This window comes from Chelmon rostratus, chromosome 14 (genome assembly GCF_017976325.1).
Source record: "Chelmon rostratus isolate fCheRos1 chromosome 14, fCheRos1.pri, whole genome shotgun sequence".
Classification (NCBI taxonomy): Eukaryota; Metazoa; Chordata; class Actinopteri; order Chaetodontiformes; family Chaetodontidae; genus Chelmon; species Chelmon rostratus.
In genome coordinates this window covers 16,238,158-16,255,211 of record NC_055671.1, presented here as the reverse complement: position 1 = coordinate 16,255,211, position 17,054 = coordinate 16,238,158, and the positions used below count along the sequence as shown (strand labels likewise).

The following is a 17,054-nucleotide window of genomic DNA, read 5'->3' as shown; positions in this document are numbered from 1 at the left end:
TGCTGTCGCTCTTGTTTGCTTTGTGTGCATAAACTCTCGGATTTTATTCCAACTTCGTAACATGAGCTATGTGTTGGATACACAAGCCAGCAGTCTCATTTTGATTTTGGCCTGAATTAACAGCTTCAACAAGACTTCTTTGAAACTTTCATAAGCCATGAGACAGTTTTATTAAATTTTATTTCTTTATTTTTTTCTTATTGACTTTTTTTTTTGCCAAAAGTTAGCGGAGAAGCTCCATACCACACGTCTGTTTGCTGCATATAAAGCTTGAGCCAGGTGACACTTGCTGTAGCTTAGCTTAGCATAAGACTGGAAGCAGGGGCGTAAAGTTTGCCTGGTTTGGCCCAAAGGTAAAAAACTTACGTTTATCAGAACCTCTAAAGCTAAGTGATGATGAACATGTATCTCAGTCCAGGGTAGCTGTATACATATGAGTGTATCAGGGCTCCATGCAACAAGAATACCTCTGAATTATGACAACCGCCAGAACAATAGTACTAGTTATCATTATTAGAGCTAGATTTGATGTCCGTCTTATCACTACACACACCTATTAGCTGGTAAAGCTACATCCTCCTGTGGATTTGCTTAGTGGGTCTGGATTCACTGTTGTTGTTGTTTTAAACTCAGAGCTCATGCTGACAGTAATGTAGTTACTGGGGAACAGACAAAAAAAATGTTACAATAGCTATTTTTCAAATAACAAAATGATGTAAAAGCTGTTTTTGTCTGTGAATACTGTAAATGAAACAGGTGCACATTACATATTCAGTTGGAAAACTTACAGTCAATGACGACAAATACATTTAGAATAAACACAAAGATGACTCAAGGAAGGAACGGCCCAGCAGGCCGGAGCTGACCTTTAGAACCTGTCTAAATTTGATTTGGACAGCTTGGTGTTAAATGGTAGGCTAAACAAGCTTCTGGATACCTCGCTCAATTCAATGCACTGAATGTAACATTCAAGTTGAAGACGTTCATCCATGAGGCGTCATCACTTCAGATGATGGAGGCGAAGCTGATCAAGCATCTTGAACGAACCTGTGATGAAGGTACCAAACAAATGATATTCTAAAAGATAATTTCAGCATCTAAAAATACAAAAACATGCATTAGGTCTGAGAGGGAAAGAAAACAGTCATGACAGAGACAGAAACAGAGAGAGCAGAACCACCACATACCTTCCCTCCTCTCCTCCTCTAATAACAGGAAAGGTGGAGGTGACAGGAGTGTCTGCAGGGAAAGAAAACGATACTGAATGACAGCCTCAGCACACTATCACCAAACCCAGGAGCATGAAGCGTAGCAGAGGTGTAACTAATGACAGAAAGGGAAGCTCTGTTTCATTGAAGTGAGCGTCCACCCTGCACAAGAGCTGCTTTTTCACAACAACACAAGTGTTGCTAGTAACATTAGCAAGGTCTCAGTTCTACTCAAGTGTCCCAGTATGTCATGGCAGTGTGACAATGAGCCAGCAGGCCCTGAAACTGAAGCAGCTAAATGGACGTCAGCCACCATTTATTTTATTATTTACATTGTTTTTCAAACTGTCCTCTGAGACAAGTGGCACAGCTAAATGGAATGCAGCCATTATTAATGTTATTAGTTATGCCCGAGTCCTCCATAAGAAAGGCCTGTTGCAGGGATTTTGGAGGCACCTGGCTGAATTATCGTTCTGCCAAATTTAAAATTTACCACTATAATTATGATAATATACGCATAACTTGTTGAATAAGACAAACAGAGGAGGACAACAGATACAGACACGTAATACACAGGCAAACAAACACGCTGCTCTTTCAGCCTTTATGGCACCAAGTGCTGCATAGAGAGAAAGACCACTGCAGACAGAGATAGAGTGGACGAAGCAGGCGCGAGCACACAGAGCCACTGAGGGGGGGAGGGGGACCGTGTGCTGGACCTGGTAATTAGCCTCCCTCTGCTGAGGTGTAGTGGTGGTGTCAGGAGATTTACAGCATCAATTGCACAACAACAGTGAGCAACCACGCCACCACAACAGGGGATCTTTAAATTAATCTCCTCGGAAACTTCAACCGAGTTTTACAGCATCTGTACAGTTTTTACTACAAATTGTCCAACACTTAACAAACCATGAGCTTCTCGTGGATTTAATATTTATGAAAGATCTACCTAGCTTTCAGGCAGCTGTGGGCCTGCATTTGTTTGAATGCACTGTCAAAATGGACTCACAAAGACTTGAAATATATGTGAGCAAAGTAATCTCTGACTGTAAATGTCATATCCACTTGATAATGGTTACGGCCTTCATCAGAACTTGTCAGCCTTGTGGATAAACCTTGAATCAAGCATGCATTTGTCTGTTAAATACATTGTTCTACTGCTATTAATCATGCATGTGTCAAATGATCACAAATGCCCGCTCAGATCAAACGATACCGTAGATCACAGAGGCTTGTTTGAAACCTACTGTAAATCACTTCCAGTTTTTGTACTTTTGAAAAACAGCATTTCTACCGCAGCATGAAACAGAATGACAGCTGAGCTTAAACTGCTGAGGTTTCTGGATATTGTTTTGAATTTCAACTGAGGCAGATGCTTCAGGGCCCCTTGCTGGAATCCCTTTGTCGTATTGTCTGTTCCTTCCACCTTAACTCATCCGCGAAGCTCTATGTCCCATTTTGATGGAACTTGTATGATGGAACATGAGCTGGTGCATGAAATCAGCAGAGTCGCCAAGTGAGTTCACCCAAAACAGCCTGCTAGAAAGTGAGCAATTATTATGGACAAGGAATGTGACTATTTGCTGTCTGGCTCCCGTTTGTTCCTTATGATTTCATTCATTGTATGAAATGATATGTTTGTATATGCATTAACTATTAATTCCTTTGCAGGATCAGAAAAGCCACGAGTATACAACTAATTCGCAGGAGACATGGTTGCACACACCCCATTGCTTTAGGTGTGGAAATAATAATTGCAAAAACATTTTTTTTCTTTTCTTCTGATTAGCTCAGTGTGTAGAAAACTTTAAACAAACTGAACATGCCAAATTTAATGAAGGCAACAAACTATGGTAGTGCATCACATAAGGCACATATATCAAACCGATACCATAAAGGGCCTGACAAGCCCGGAGGCACGAGGTTTCTGGACTCAAATGCAGACTCACCACAGACACCACAGCAAGGTTTCAATATAAAGGAGGAATTTATTTAACAAAAGGCGCTCAGGATAACAACAGCTCATACAATGTATGGCAGTAAAGATCAACAAAAGACGCTAAGGAATAATTTGGTCGAATAATCTTAACTCAAAAAGGCTCAATCGGCTAGAATAAAGTATCAAACAAAATCAAGAACAAAGCTAGAAAAATACTATTAATCAACTAGAACTTACTTTCAAAAACAGACTATGCACAACAAGGAGACAAGAATCAAGGAATGCTGGATAAATCACAGCTTGGCACAAAGACATGGCACAAGACAATCTGGCACAGGACAAAGGGAGACGCGGACTATATATGCACGAGGTAACAATGAACAGGTGGAGACAATTAGGGCGGGGTAGACAATCAGACAGGCGGGAAACACACCGGGAAGTCAAGGGGCCTGAAACGAGAGGAGAGTTAGATTTCACAATAAAACAGGAAGTGTATGACATGACATGACGCTCTTGAACAAAACGCTTAACAGATCTGACACATGACAGGGCCATGTGGCTACAGGTTTTTGTTCCAACCAAGGAGGAGCACACCAGGCCAACCAATCAACATCAAGGGATCACTTAGCGATCAGTTTAAGACTGAGATCAACTGATTAACTGATTCCAGCCTGGTGTGTTGGGAGTAACCTGTTACTGTAATTCCATTACTTTTGGTGCTATGTAACTAGTTACTTTTTCAAAATAAATAACACAATTACAATTACCCCATTTAAATGCATTTAAATGGGACTGTAACTCGTTGCTTTTGCCTTATGAAAACAGCGGACAGCTGCAGAGGAGAGCAGACAAACACGTCCTGTTCAGATTTTCTGGCTTGTGATCCAACACCACCTGACTGTATGGTGGTGAAAGATAATTCAGGCAATGTGAGCTTGCTTTTCACCATGGTGGCTGTAATGTTTCTAATATAAACTGAAGAAAATAGCTATGTTTGCATTAATAAGAGAAATTGAGCGGACATTTAAATTTACTTTCCCAAATAACAAATTACTTTCATATGTAGTAATTGGTAGAGAAGTGACTAGCAACTATAACTAAATTCTAATTTTCAGTAAGTTGCACAACATCAACACCAATCATAGATACAGAGTATATGAGCATACGGTTTTTAACCGGATTTTACATCTGAGACGAACAGAAGCAATAAATAATTTTCTGCAGCACACTACTCACAATGTGGAATTGAAGATTATATGTTCATCGGCTTCCTTACATGCCTCATGCTCCTCTGCAGCATTAAATTACCATCTGTTCTCATCATTTCTCTTGCATGTATTCATGACTCCATGGTGAGGAAACACATTTGTGTCATGTTTCAGGCATTTCACTGCACATATGTACACATACTCAAGTGATTACAAAAATATGTGGAAATGGTTAGACTGGGCAGTAAACCTGCTAAGGTCTAGTGCTATTCATCTGGGTATGATGTCACTCTTTGTACGTGTCATCATCCCACATGCATTTGAAATTGCTGCCATTTTTTCTAGGATTTTGCAAACGTATTTGTTTGCTCTTCACATCAATCTTACTGAGCATACAGGTGTTGACAGTTCCTCTGAAGCTTTATTAAAGACGATACTCCAGGACATACTGTGATTGCCGGTATCAGGGTGACAACAGCATTGATGAAAGTCTGGCTTTCACCGCAGTGGATGAAAACAGTCGTATTGATGTCTTTCTGAGTGATGTTTTGATCTTCAGAGCCCGGCCAGGTTCGCTCCCCTCGAGTCAACAACAATACTGTCATTGAGAGACTGTGATGGATGAATGCATAGGAATGATGCTCAGCTCGCTTAAATGTTGTCAGGTCTCAACAGCTGCTAATACAAAAAAACAAACAAACAAAAAAAAAACTGGATGAGATAATTCTCAAATAAGTTTATCTCATGTTATTAAACAATAGAATTCTAAGTATTAGAAATATTCAGTCTGGCTTTAGAATTGCAAGAAGTCTATATTATTGGATTGAACTCAGCCAAACTTATACAACTTATTTCCTGTGTCCCATTTATTTTTTTATTTTGTTGAATGCACTCGATGTTGGTGCCTCTGTGGTGTTTCTGTATCTGTATCTGTCAAACTGTGTATGTCTGTGTGTGTTTGACGGCTCGCGGATGTGTGCTGCGGTCCTGCAGCAGCAGATCATGGCTTGTTTCTAAAGCCGATTTGCGCATCCAGCTACCAGCCCAAACTCTCAAATGGAGCAATTATTCTCTCTCTGATACACTTCCAGCTCCTAACGGCACAAGTCACTTCCATTTTATGATCGTGATAAACTATCATCCGGGATAATCATCTTTGTAGAAGTTATTCTCATTCTGTGTCATTTCCAATTCAGCATTTTTCCACGAACTGACTGCCCAATGTTGCCTTTTCTCCTTCCATTGCTCATTGCTGATTATACCCAGTGGCTGCTTCTCCCCAGACTCCCTCGCTGAGAGGCACAGACTGTGCATTTCTACAGGAAAGGGGCCATACTGCAAGAACCTTATTAGAAAGACACATATTAAGCTTGTCAAGAAGGTTTAGAATATGGTGTTAGTATGCATCATCCTTTTCTCTGTAATACCTTGTTTCACACCACTGCATGCTGCTATAACAAATAAGACATACACCACCTAAAGCTGAACATCCCGAGTTTGGATTTCAGCGAGGTCAAACTTTTGTGTTCATTCTGTTCATTTGTGTTGTAAGCTGCATTGGCTTGGATTCAAAGCTGTGCGCACTGAAGCTGAGATGGAAAGCCTTCATGATAAGAAGATTGCAATACTTTATGAAGTGCATGGTGGGAGGCAATGCCACTGTATGGTGTGGATGCGAGAGCAGAGAAACAGCGGATAAAAGGTGGCAGACAGAAAATTAATTAATTCCCGTTGGCAATTAAAAGGAATGGAGAAGGTCATGAAATTCTCGAACAAAAATTCAAAACAGGTGGTGATGTCCTGCCAGGCAGCCCCAGCAAGATCAAGACAGCAAAGCTTTTCCTTCGTTGTCTGATCCTTCGGTAAAATCTACCAGCATATGGTATGCCTTAGGACATCTCTGAGACAAACTGGCTGGAGACTCTTATTAAAGATACAAAGCTTGAAACTACAATTCAGACACTGTCACATTTTAGCATCAAAGTATATTCCAGTCAAATCCAATTATTCTGAAACCCCAATAGTCAGAAAAAAAAAAACCCTGCCCAGTGTCCCTCTGATTGGCTAGTGTTCGTTGCTTGGTTTAGGTGAAGGCAGACCTGTGAATCCTCCTGCTGATTCGCCTGTAATTTACCCCTGTGATGCTGATGGGAGGCATAATTACATATTCAGTGTGTTTGCTGCTTTTCCTTTTACATTATGTCAACATCTATTGACAAGGAGTCATTCACTCAAACAGCACCGTCAGTAAAACGAGAAGAAGAGAAAGAAGGATGAACGTGAAAGGGATGGAATACCTGCTAAAAACACTAAAACTTACCCGTACGTCGGTCAAAGTCATGTTTTGTGTATCAATTTTCTGTATCACACAGAGGGAAAAGTGACAAATCTGTCAAGCATAAGTGCACCAAAGAGGCCCAGAAACATGCTCTGCCAATGACTGCATTTATACACTCTCTCCCATCTATTTCCTCAGACACCCTCTCCTACCAATTGTCTGTCTTGCTAGTATCCTCTCTTAAAAATACAATTCAAGTGAAAAGTGTAAATTATGTGTACAAATCCTTCAAGTGATACATTTTTAGACTAAGTGCTTTTGTGTTTTCATTTATATAATGCAGGGATGATCACAACATTTCACTTTCAACCAGATATCTGATTCTGACCATCTGATTGTATTCAATTAATGTAGGAACTAGTTCAGCCAATCCTTGTTGATCTGATATTTTAAAGCAAATGGTTGCCTCCTGGTGAGTTTAGGATTCCCCGTGTGGGGCACTGGAAAATTTCCCATATTTTCAAATCCCAGTGTTTACAGGTATGGGTTAGGGTTGGGTGGTTAGGGTTAGAAAAAAAAAAAAGACAGAGTCAGAGCCAATCAGAGGCTGAGCAGGCACTGTTTATACTGACAAAAGCTGCATGCAATTTCATAAATAAAACAAGCAAACTTACTGTCACTAAATCCCCTCGCAGTGAATAATCTCATTGCATCACTGAAAACGTTATGTGTCAATCCTGCCGCTGCATGAAAAGAGGTGAAAAGAGATGACTTCTGATTTGTGGATATGACAGGATAAACTCCACAGGTTATTTGATCTGAAATTTGGTTGGATAACTCAAATATATAAATACAAATATGCAATTATAATTCTGTTAAAAGGCAATATACAGTCTTGGGAGGCAGTGTTTACAGGTAGCTATGAAAGCAGATAGATAGACAGTTGTGTGTGTGCGTGCATGTGTGCGTGCAATATATTTAGAGATTAACCTTTTGCGTGACTGGTGCCCCCACTTCTTTATAAACCTACTTTATCGAATCAAACTGTCGACAGATGGTCCAAATATCATCAACTGCACTGAGTCTTTTATCCTCTGATACAAAGGAAGAGACGAGGTAGGAAGAGAAGAAGAAAGGGAACAAAAACCATAAGCGCTTATGTGTGTATGTGCGTAAATGGAAATGCCCTGCAATACATGCCCTGCAGAGATTAAACACATTTTACAAAGGTAACAAACGATAGATGGTTCCACCAAAGTAAAGACATTTTTAAAAGGATGTGAAACTCTTAAGCTGCATTGCCATGAGCCCTCCAGTAATGTGTGTCTCTAAATGTATATTTTATAAATAGTCGTTTAAATTCCTGAGGGTCTGACCTGACTGGGCCATTTTATTGCTCCAGCTAGTGCCAAAAAGGCCTGTTCATCCTGGTCACTTTCACGTCTGTTCCCATTATCCCGCACAGTGTAAATAAATATCCCTTTAGCTCTGAGGGAATTGAAGCATAGCACCAATTAAGGGCCTCAATGAGATCAGTTCGGGGTCCTTTTGGAAGCCACAATAAATTTCGATCACATAAAAAGCTGTCACACACTGCAAAGAGCATGTGTGCACGCGGGTCGTAGGTTTCGATTACGCTGCCTCAGATTACCACAGTGAGGGCAATTATGTTACGTTATGTTGTTGAATGTCGTGAAAGCTGTGTGTGTGTGTGTGTACGTGTATGCGATTATATAGCACACAACATTTCCTTCATGCTGGGTATCTGGTAGTGAGAGGCCACACTAGAGCGACCTGGGACCTGATGGATGTCACACTGAGAGAGAGGATTTGGAAGAGGGAGGAGACGAGATTGAGTGTGTGTGTGTGTTTGGACATGTATTACTCACGTTGCGGGGAACATATATCTGTTTACAAAGTCACATTGTGGGGACTTGCCATCCTTATGGGGACAAAACACAAGACCTCATAACGTAAATCATTAATTGTTAGTGTGAAGACTCAGGTTAAGGTCAGTGTTAGAGTTAGTCAAATAGAGGTTATGGCTGTAGTTGGTTAAGTCTCCAGGAAATGAATGTAAGTCTATGCAATGTCCTCAAAAGTGACAGAGACATGACTTTGTGTGTGTGTGTGTGTGTGTGTGTGTGTGTGTGTGTGTGTGTATGTGCGGATTAGTCTCCTCTTCATCCCTGGCCCGTTTTTCTCTCTCACCTCTCACAGATAAGCACACAGATGCTGCTCCATGCCCTTTAACAGCGATGTCAGACCCTTGTTGTTTTTTAATACTATTTTCATGTGGTTTTTCACAGACAACAATCGAATACTGTTGACAGGCTTGAGAAAGCGGCGTCATCTTGCAGCAATCACCTGGACAGAAATCTCATCAATTTCCCCTTATAATTTATCATCGCTGTTTACTGTGAATGAGATTTCTTGTTCTACACAGACAAACCGATATGCCTTTAAAAAGCAATCTCTGCAGACAGTAAACATAAAGTCTAAGAAGAGGAGCTAACGTTGTTAACTTTGTTGACCGATACCAAAAAGCTTTTGACTGTAGTTTTGGTTATTTTACTTTGGTTAGACATGCAAACCATCCTGATGGTGCTATTTTACCCTACCAACACTCAATAACCATATCATTGATGCAGCGGACTGGATGTAAACATTGACTCCAAACAACTGTGTAATTCCTGATTCCACTCTAAGATTATATTTGCATTAAAAGGTTGAATGAATTTAAAGGCCACAGCATTTCACACACTGACTTTAGTTAGAATTTTTTTATCCAGATCTGTATCACAGGAAGTAAACACTGTTGTTTTGAGGTAATTGCCCCACTTATTGTAGAGGAAAATAACTAGGCTCCAGCTAATGAGAAATGAATGCTGCCTCTGGTAAATGTCATTAAAAAGCCATAATTTTAATTGGTTTCTGCATTAACTGCTGTAAATTTACCGCACCAGATTTGAATTTCAAATGAAGGCACCCAAACATTTGGTTGGGAATGTCCCTTAAATAAGTTTTAATCCAAAACCGGCTTTGTTTAAATTTTAGGAACTCTCTTTGGAGCATGAATACAAATTTTCATATATATTCTTTGTGCTGCTGATTGATGCAGCTTGGCTTCAAACATCCCTTCTGGCAGCAGTTATCCTTTATGGTGACACTAATATAAATGTATATGCTCTTAGATCATTGCTGTCTGAACTTTATTCGGTATCCAAGTGTATTATGAAACTTGTGGTGAGTGCCAAAAATTAATCTTTGAGCTGTCCCCTGCAGATTTGGCTCCCCAACATCCTTAAATCTTTGCCATTTCCATATCGGCTTGAACGGCAGAGTCTTTGCTTGTGGTAATATTTTAAGATTGAACCTGGTTGAGGCTGAATCCTGAAGAATTAAAGGATGGCACTTTCTCCCGCAAAGAGATCAGCATGTACCAAACAGGCATGGTCAGAAACCTTTCCAGGGAGTTTTCAGGTTATCCTCCAATTCATTGCTTGTAGGGATAACTGAGGGTCAACAGAATGGCAAATAAGAGTAACCTGATTAACTCCCGGTCAGCAGGTGAACTGCTGCACCCTCACACCGTGCAGTTACACGTTGAGACCGGTTTCTTGGCAAACTTACTGCACTAAGCTCAATTGAAAGGGCAGACGTGTCAGATTCTTACCTCTCACTTCAAATACATCTTGAAATAAAGCACATTCAATTAGAAAGTATAACATCTAATGGGTATGCTTTCGTTTTTATTTTTGTCTTTTTTAAATGTAGACTACCTCATAGCAAAGCACACAGAAAGACAGTGGAACACTAACACAACTATAAAGTCTTGTTCAGCAAGATGGAGTACAAATTAAGCATCTGACCCATATACATACGTGGCAAAAAGTCACCCCAAAAAGACATTTCTCTATATTCTATTCTATTGTATTCTATTTTGTTCTATTCTATTCTATTTTGTTTGCTTTTTGGAGCAGACATAAATTACCCTGCATGGCTGGTTGTGTGTGCGTGTGTGAGTGAGTGAGCGAGTCTGTGTCTGCATTTGTGTGTGTGTGACGTGGTCTTGGTTTGAACTTTGTCGGCTGCACGCACACCCTGGCTCTGTGCTACAGGGAAATGTGGGCGTTGTGTCTGCCAGGCCTCTTACACTTGGCTTGTCTACATGCATTACTCACACACACACACACACACACACACACACACACATACACACACATTCTTATACACACACAGATATGTGTGTACACATCTACAAACACACATATTTACCACAAAAACACACATGCACAGTCATAGATGCACACATACAAAGTCAGACACACATGCAGAACAAGCCACAGACACACACACACGCAAAGGGACAGAGTCCATTGAGGATTTCATCTCGCTAAATAGTTAATATGCAAACTGGCCAGGCCTGCCAGGCAGCTAGCGGCATGATAACATTAGCTTTTGTAATTCACACACACGCACACCCGTACACATGCACACCCACAGTGATGCAGACATTACATTGACTTACATTCATTTCCTGGAGACTGACCCTAACCCTAATCCTCACCCTGACCTTAATCCAAGTCTTCACCCTAAAATTTAGTGAATTACGTTACGGGGATTTGCTTTTTGTCCCCATAAGGAAGGTAAGTCCCTGCAATGTGACTGTGTAAACAGACAACATGAGTAATATATGCACATAAACGCACACACACAAATGCACACACATGCACACACACACACATCTCAACCCTCAGTATCTCCCTCACTTCATGGGTCTTGCTGCTGCAGCGTGGCTCATGGGACTCTAATCTAATTCAGAGTTGTTCAGTCATGTTTATTGAGGTGACGTTAATGCAACAGCGCTGCAGCTCAGTCTCTCTGCTCCCGCTCTCACATAATCTCCCACAATTTTGCATCCAGTAGATGGCCTCATTGTGCCTCTGCGTGCATGCCTGCTGGCTACAAGTTCATCCCAGGACATCTAGGCACCTTCATTTTTTTAAGATCATCTTTTTCTGTTTTTTGACTTTACAGCAGTGATGCCATTTGAGTTGTTGTCAGTGCAGGTCATGTTTAAAATGAAGTGCATCCAGATAAAGGGAATATCATCATTATTACTGTAAAAATCAACAGTGAGTTTATGACTTAGCCTATGATATTTGCAAATAAGGAAGTCACCAAAATGTGATTGATTGCATAATCTGAGAAACAAAGCAAATGTTCTTCCCTATCTGTAAGGAATTTCCCATAATAAACCACCAGTTCGACACTTCGTCATAAATTCAGGTCGTAAAGGTTTTTGTCATCATAAATCATGTGGCTAAACTCTTTGGCAAACAGAAGGTGTGCCGTGCACTGGGAATTTAGGTGGCTTTACCCTCCGCAGCCTCCCTGGATAGATGGAGCAGTTGTAGCAAAGACCGTGGCGCACAGCAGCAGCTGAGCGGAGAGAGAGGAGCGCGCATGAAAATGGTCTTGGAGAGACCAGAGTCATTCCCATCACTCTCCGCCGGCCAGTCAGACCGCAGACACATCACAGGGTAAGTGAATGTTTCGCAGCAAAGGCTGACCCTAAAAAGAAAAGCATAAGGACCGATAAAACACCTGAGGACCGTCGCAACAAGAGAGCGTGACCGGCTTCCCATGGAGGAGAGCGCAGAGAGGGTGAGCGCCTTTTCCTTCTCTTCGTACCAAGATACAAGTTGGATGTATGCCGGACAGATGTGGATTTTGGGGGACTGAATATTCTTTCACGAGTTGATTTTGGATTGAATTATTTCCAAGGCAACCCAAGAGGCTGCTGCGGGTCCCGAGCTGTCTCCACATCCACAGAGCGGAGCGCACGCCGACTAAAAGGAACAAACAAAAAAGAAAAAAGAAAAGGAGAAAATAATCTGCACTTCTGTTTCAAAGACGTCAACCCAGCGAGTGCACTGCCAGAGATGATTTAGGTGGGTGGCCAAAATAACTCTTGAATGTTTTCTGAAAGCCGAGCGGTCGTTTTTGCTGCGTCCACACGAATGGACACGCGAACCAAACCAAACGGAAAAAAAGACCTCTCATCTGGATTACAGCGACATGTCATCATAAAAAAACAGCTGCGATATTGATGTTTCCTACATGTGGTGAATTAAGATACATCTCCCTGATATCAAAATGGACTGTTGCTGAATATAGTTTTCTGCCTTTTTTTCTTTTCTTTTCCTTTTTTTTTGGCTCACCACTCAGGTGGAAATGTTGGCTGCAGGCTGTGTCACGCACTAACGGGGAGCTGCATTCAAAGAAATAATAATTTCAAAAAAAGATTAAATGAAATGAAAAACACCTCGCAGCAGGGGTGGTTCAGCGTCGATACACGCGAGAATATAATCAAACGGACACGCCTCGAGGATCACTAAACAAATCAGATAAACGCAGCGCGAAAACCATCAATAGAAGTTATTGATGAGGTGGTATATAAGCCTAATGATTGGCCCAGCCTCTGTTTACTCAACGGCTCGGCAACAATATTGTGTGAAACTTTGGCCAGGCAGCAGAGGCGCGCAGTGAGAGGAGAAAAGGGGACGTTTAATTACGTTTTTTACCGCTGCTTTTTCATGACCACAGTGCTGATTGGAAAAAATAATTGCAAACAACAGCTGGAATATTCCTCCTCCTCCTCTTCAAACTAGAATGTCTGCTGCCTGTACTGCTGCTGCAGGAGTTTCTGAACCAGGCATTATTGGGCGGCAAATTTCCGAAGAGGTCTTTTTGAAATATTTATAGCAGCTCTTTGCGCAAGGATGGTGGTTGCGACAAGGAGCCTATGGATGACCCAATCGGTGGGAGAGCTGGTGCCGAGACAGTTGACCTCTCCACCAGCCGCTCCGTCCGTCTGAAAGTCCCCCCCGGAGAGGCACAGCTGCTGCAGGCTGGGGATGTGATGGGGTGACTGCTGACACCCCCCTCACCCACCCCCTCTCTCGCTTTATTAGCAGTGTATTATAAACAATGGATCAGAATTTCTCAACGGTTCGAGATGGCAAGCAGCTGCTCCCAGAGAGAGACTCGTCCAAACGCGTGCTGACAGGATGCTTCCTCTCCCTCCTCATCTTCACCACGCTGCTAGGCAACACGCTCGTGTGCGCCGCCGTCACCAAGTTCCGACACCTGAGGTCGAAGGTCACCAACTTCTTCGTCATCTCGCTGGCCATCTCTGACCTCCTGGTGGCTATTCTGGTAATGCCATGGAAGGCGGCGACCGAGATTGTGGGGTTTTGGCCGTTTGGCGCCTTCTGCAACGTGTGGGTAGCGTTTGACATCATGTGCTCCACCGCCTCCATCTTGAACCTGTGTGTGATTAGTGTTGACCGCTACTGGGCCATCTCGAGCCCATTCCGCTATGAACGCAAGATGACCCCTAAAGTGGCATGCCTGATGATCAGTGTGGCGTGGACCCTGTCCGTGCTCATCTCCTTCATTCCAGTCCAGCTTAACTGGCACAAAGCTCAGACCACCAGCTACGCCGAGCTAAACGGAACATACCCCGGTGACCTGCCCCCGGACAACTGCGACTCCAGCCTTAACAGGACCTACGCCATCTCCTCCTCCCTTATCAGCTTCTACATACCCGTGGCTATTATGATCGTCACCTACACACGGATCTACCGCATCGCCCAGAAGCAGATACGGAGGATATCTGCCCTGGAGCGGGCGGCAGAGAGTGCCAAAAACCGCCACAGCAGCATGGGGAATAGTTCGAACATGGAGAGCGAGAGCTCATTCAAAATGTCATTCAAACGAGAAACCAAAGTCTTAAAGACGCTCTCAGTCATCATGGGAGTGTTTGTGTGCTGCTGGTTGCCCTTCTTCATCCTGAACTGCATGGTTCCGTTCTGTGAGCCCAACATGCCGGACGGTGCCGCGGATTTCCCCTGCATCAGCTCCACCACCTTCGACGTGTTCGTGTGGTTTGGCTGGGCAAACTCCTCGCTCAACCCCATCATCTATGCCTTCAACGCCGATTTCCGCAAGGCCTTCTCCATCCTCCTGGGCTGCCACCGGCTCTGCCCGGGGAGCAACGCCATCGAGATCGTCAGCATTAACAACAACATGGGCGCCCCTACCTCGAACCCCAACAGCCAGTATCAGCCCAAGAGTCACATCCCAAAGGAGGGCAACCATTCTGCCAGCTACGTGATCCCCCACAGCATCCTGTGCCAGGAGGAGGAGTTACAGAAGAAGGACGGATGTGGAGGGGAGATCGAGGTGGGGATGGTCAACAACGCCCTGGAGAAACTCTCCCCAGCCATCTCTGGGAATTTAGACAGCGATACCGAGGTCACGCTGGAAAAGATCAACCCCATAACACAGAACGGACAGCACAAAGCCGTGTCGTGTTGAGAGGAGGCAAAGGCGGATGGGAGTACGCTGAGGCACATATGTGCGCACAAAGGGAAGAAAAGCTTACCCAGAAGGACATCAAAAACAGACGGACGTCTTTAAGAACATGCCTGGCAGGGGAACAGGACCTTAAGACTGTCAACAAAAAACCTACATGGAAAAACCTACAGAATGTTTTAAAGTAAAGGCACTTTATCCTGGATTTAACTATCTGCAAAATACTGTCAGCATTTATTGATGAAATTGACACATTTGATGATAAATGTTGATGATGTGAATATTAAAGCAGAACACTAGCTATGTGCACATGTATACATTTTTTTAAAATCTTTCCAAAAATGTGTACATCTGCATTTGTATACTGTACAGTACTGACACAATCCTGCAAGGACTTAAACACAGTATATACAGTGGAGGACGATGTAGTAACTATTAGCAAAATGTCTTGTAGGTAGGTGCTTTGTATGTGTTTCATGGAAGAGAGAGCGACGTGGGTGAATTGGTTTTGGTACAATATGATTAGTTTATTGCAGTTGTTTCTCTTCAGTGCATTTCTGATGCTAATTTTATTGCAAAATCAAAAAACACCTGTATTGCAGTGGTAATTTATATGAGTTGAAACTGCTCCAGACACCAAAGTAACAATATTATGATTCATACTAAACAGGCAGGAGGCAGATGGAGTTGAACACTGGAATCCAAGTTGTCATACAGTATATTTGGAAATATCTTGCTGTATCTCCAGATTCTTATAAAACCTGATGTGCTCAGAGGTCTAACTGATGTGTGTGTGTGTGTGTGTGAGAGAGAGAGAGAGAGAGAGAGAGAGAGAGGGAAAAAGAAGAGGAAAAAAATCCCTCCTGTGGTCTACCGTCCTTCCCTAGTATCCTGTAATGATCCAGCCTCAGTCGTGCCCACCGGGGACCGATCCGCTGGCTTACCTGAAGTTTCCTCCATTTCTACTCCTCACTCCTTGTTTTCATTAGCTTTGTCTCCCCTCTCTGCTGCTCTGGAGCAAACCCTCTCTAGGGCCCTGCGGTTTCCTTTCTTTTCCATTTTCCTGTCTTGTTTCCTCAGTCAGCAAAGTCCCTTCCTTGCTCACGCTGCCCCTATTCCTTCTGCGTTGTCAACCTCTTCCCTCCTCTCTCCTCCAGTCAGCACAGTCCCTTGCACCTGCTCCGTACCTTCCTTTCATGTTTTTCTCTTCCTGTCTGCCTCCTCTTCACGTCTCTGTTGGCAGCCCTCCATTTTAAGTCCTTACTCTGCCCGCTTAAAGTGGCACTAATGCTTCTATTTTTGGCAAACAGCGTCAGACCGTAATTAAAAAAGAATGTAAATGTGTAAACTGAAATTCCCGCACTTGGACAGAGGAGGCGGCAGCGGCAGCAGCAGTTCACTCAGCCGTAATGCAAGTGACACTTAGTGACCTTTTGCAAACTTGCAGATATCTGATTTTGTAAATTGCTCTTGCTGGGAGCCGTGCTGTGCTGTAGTGGTGATGTGGAGCATGTGGTGTGACAGTCGCTGTGTTTGCAGGGGTGGAGTCCAAAACAAACCACCACCAAGAGGATTACCTTCAAGACATTGGACATATTTTTATTGCCTCTCCTGCCCCAGTGATTTGTTTTTGCTCTGCAGCATAAAAATAAATACATAAAGATGCGGCAAGACAGTCTTTTACAAATTGCCATGTCCATGTTTACCCCCCTCTTTGCACTGATTGCATTGATGCTTCACAATTAGTTTACAAAAGATAAGAGTTTACAATAGTGTTTGAGTTTAAAAACTTTGTAAGACTAACATTTGCATCACTATGGTGTAGCAGCAGCAGCAGGTAGTAGAGGCATCGAGTGAACTAACAGACTCTGTAATGTTCATTTTAGAGCTAACATCAGCTAACATAGCCACCATAAGCCACTGCTCACACCAGACCAAGTAAGGCGGTTGCAGCATTACTCCTGAATGTAATGAACTGATCAGTGGTGTATTTTATTGGTTATAAATTGAACTTTTCATATGTAAGTGGACAGTTG

General features: G+C 42.7%; 1 protein-coding gene across 1 annotated transcript; it reads left to right on the top strand.

Annotated features, from left to right (window-relative positions):
• Positions 1-13,629: 13,629 nt before the first annotated feature.
• Positions 13,630-15,090, top strand: drd1b (dopamine receptor D1b). Its single transcript, XM_041952650.1, has one exon. The coding sequence runs from the start codon at positions 13,630-13,632 to the stop codon at positions 15,019-15,021; it is 1,392 nt and encodes a 463-aa protein (XP_041808584.1). The 3' UTR covers positions 15,022-15,090.
• Positions 15,091-17,054: the final 1,964 nt, after the last annotated feature.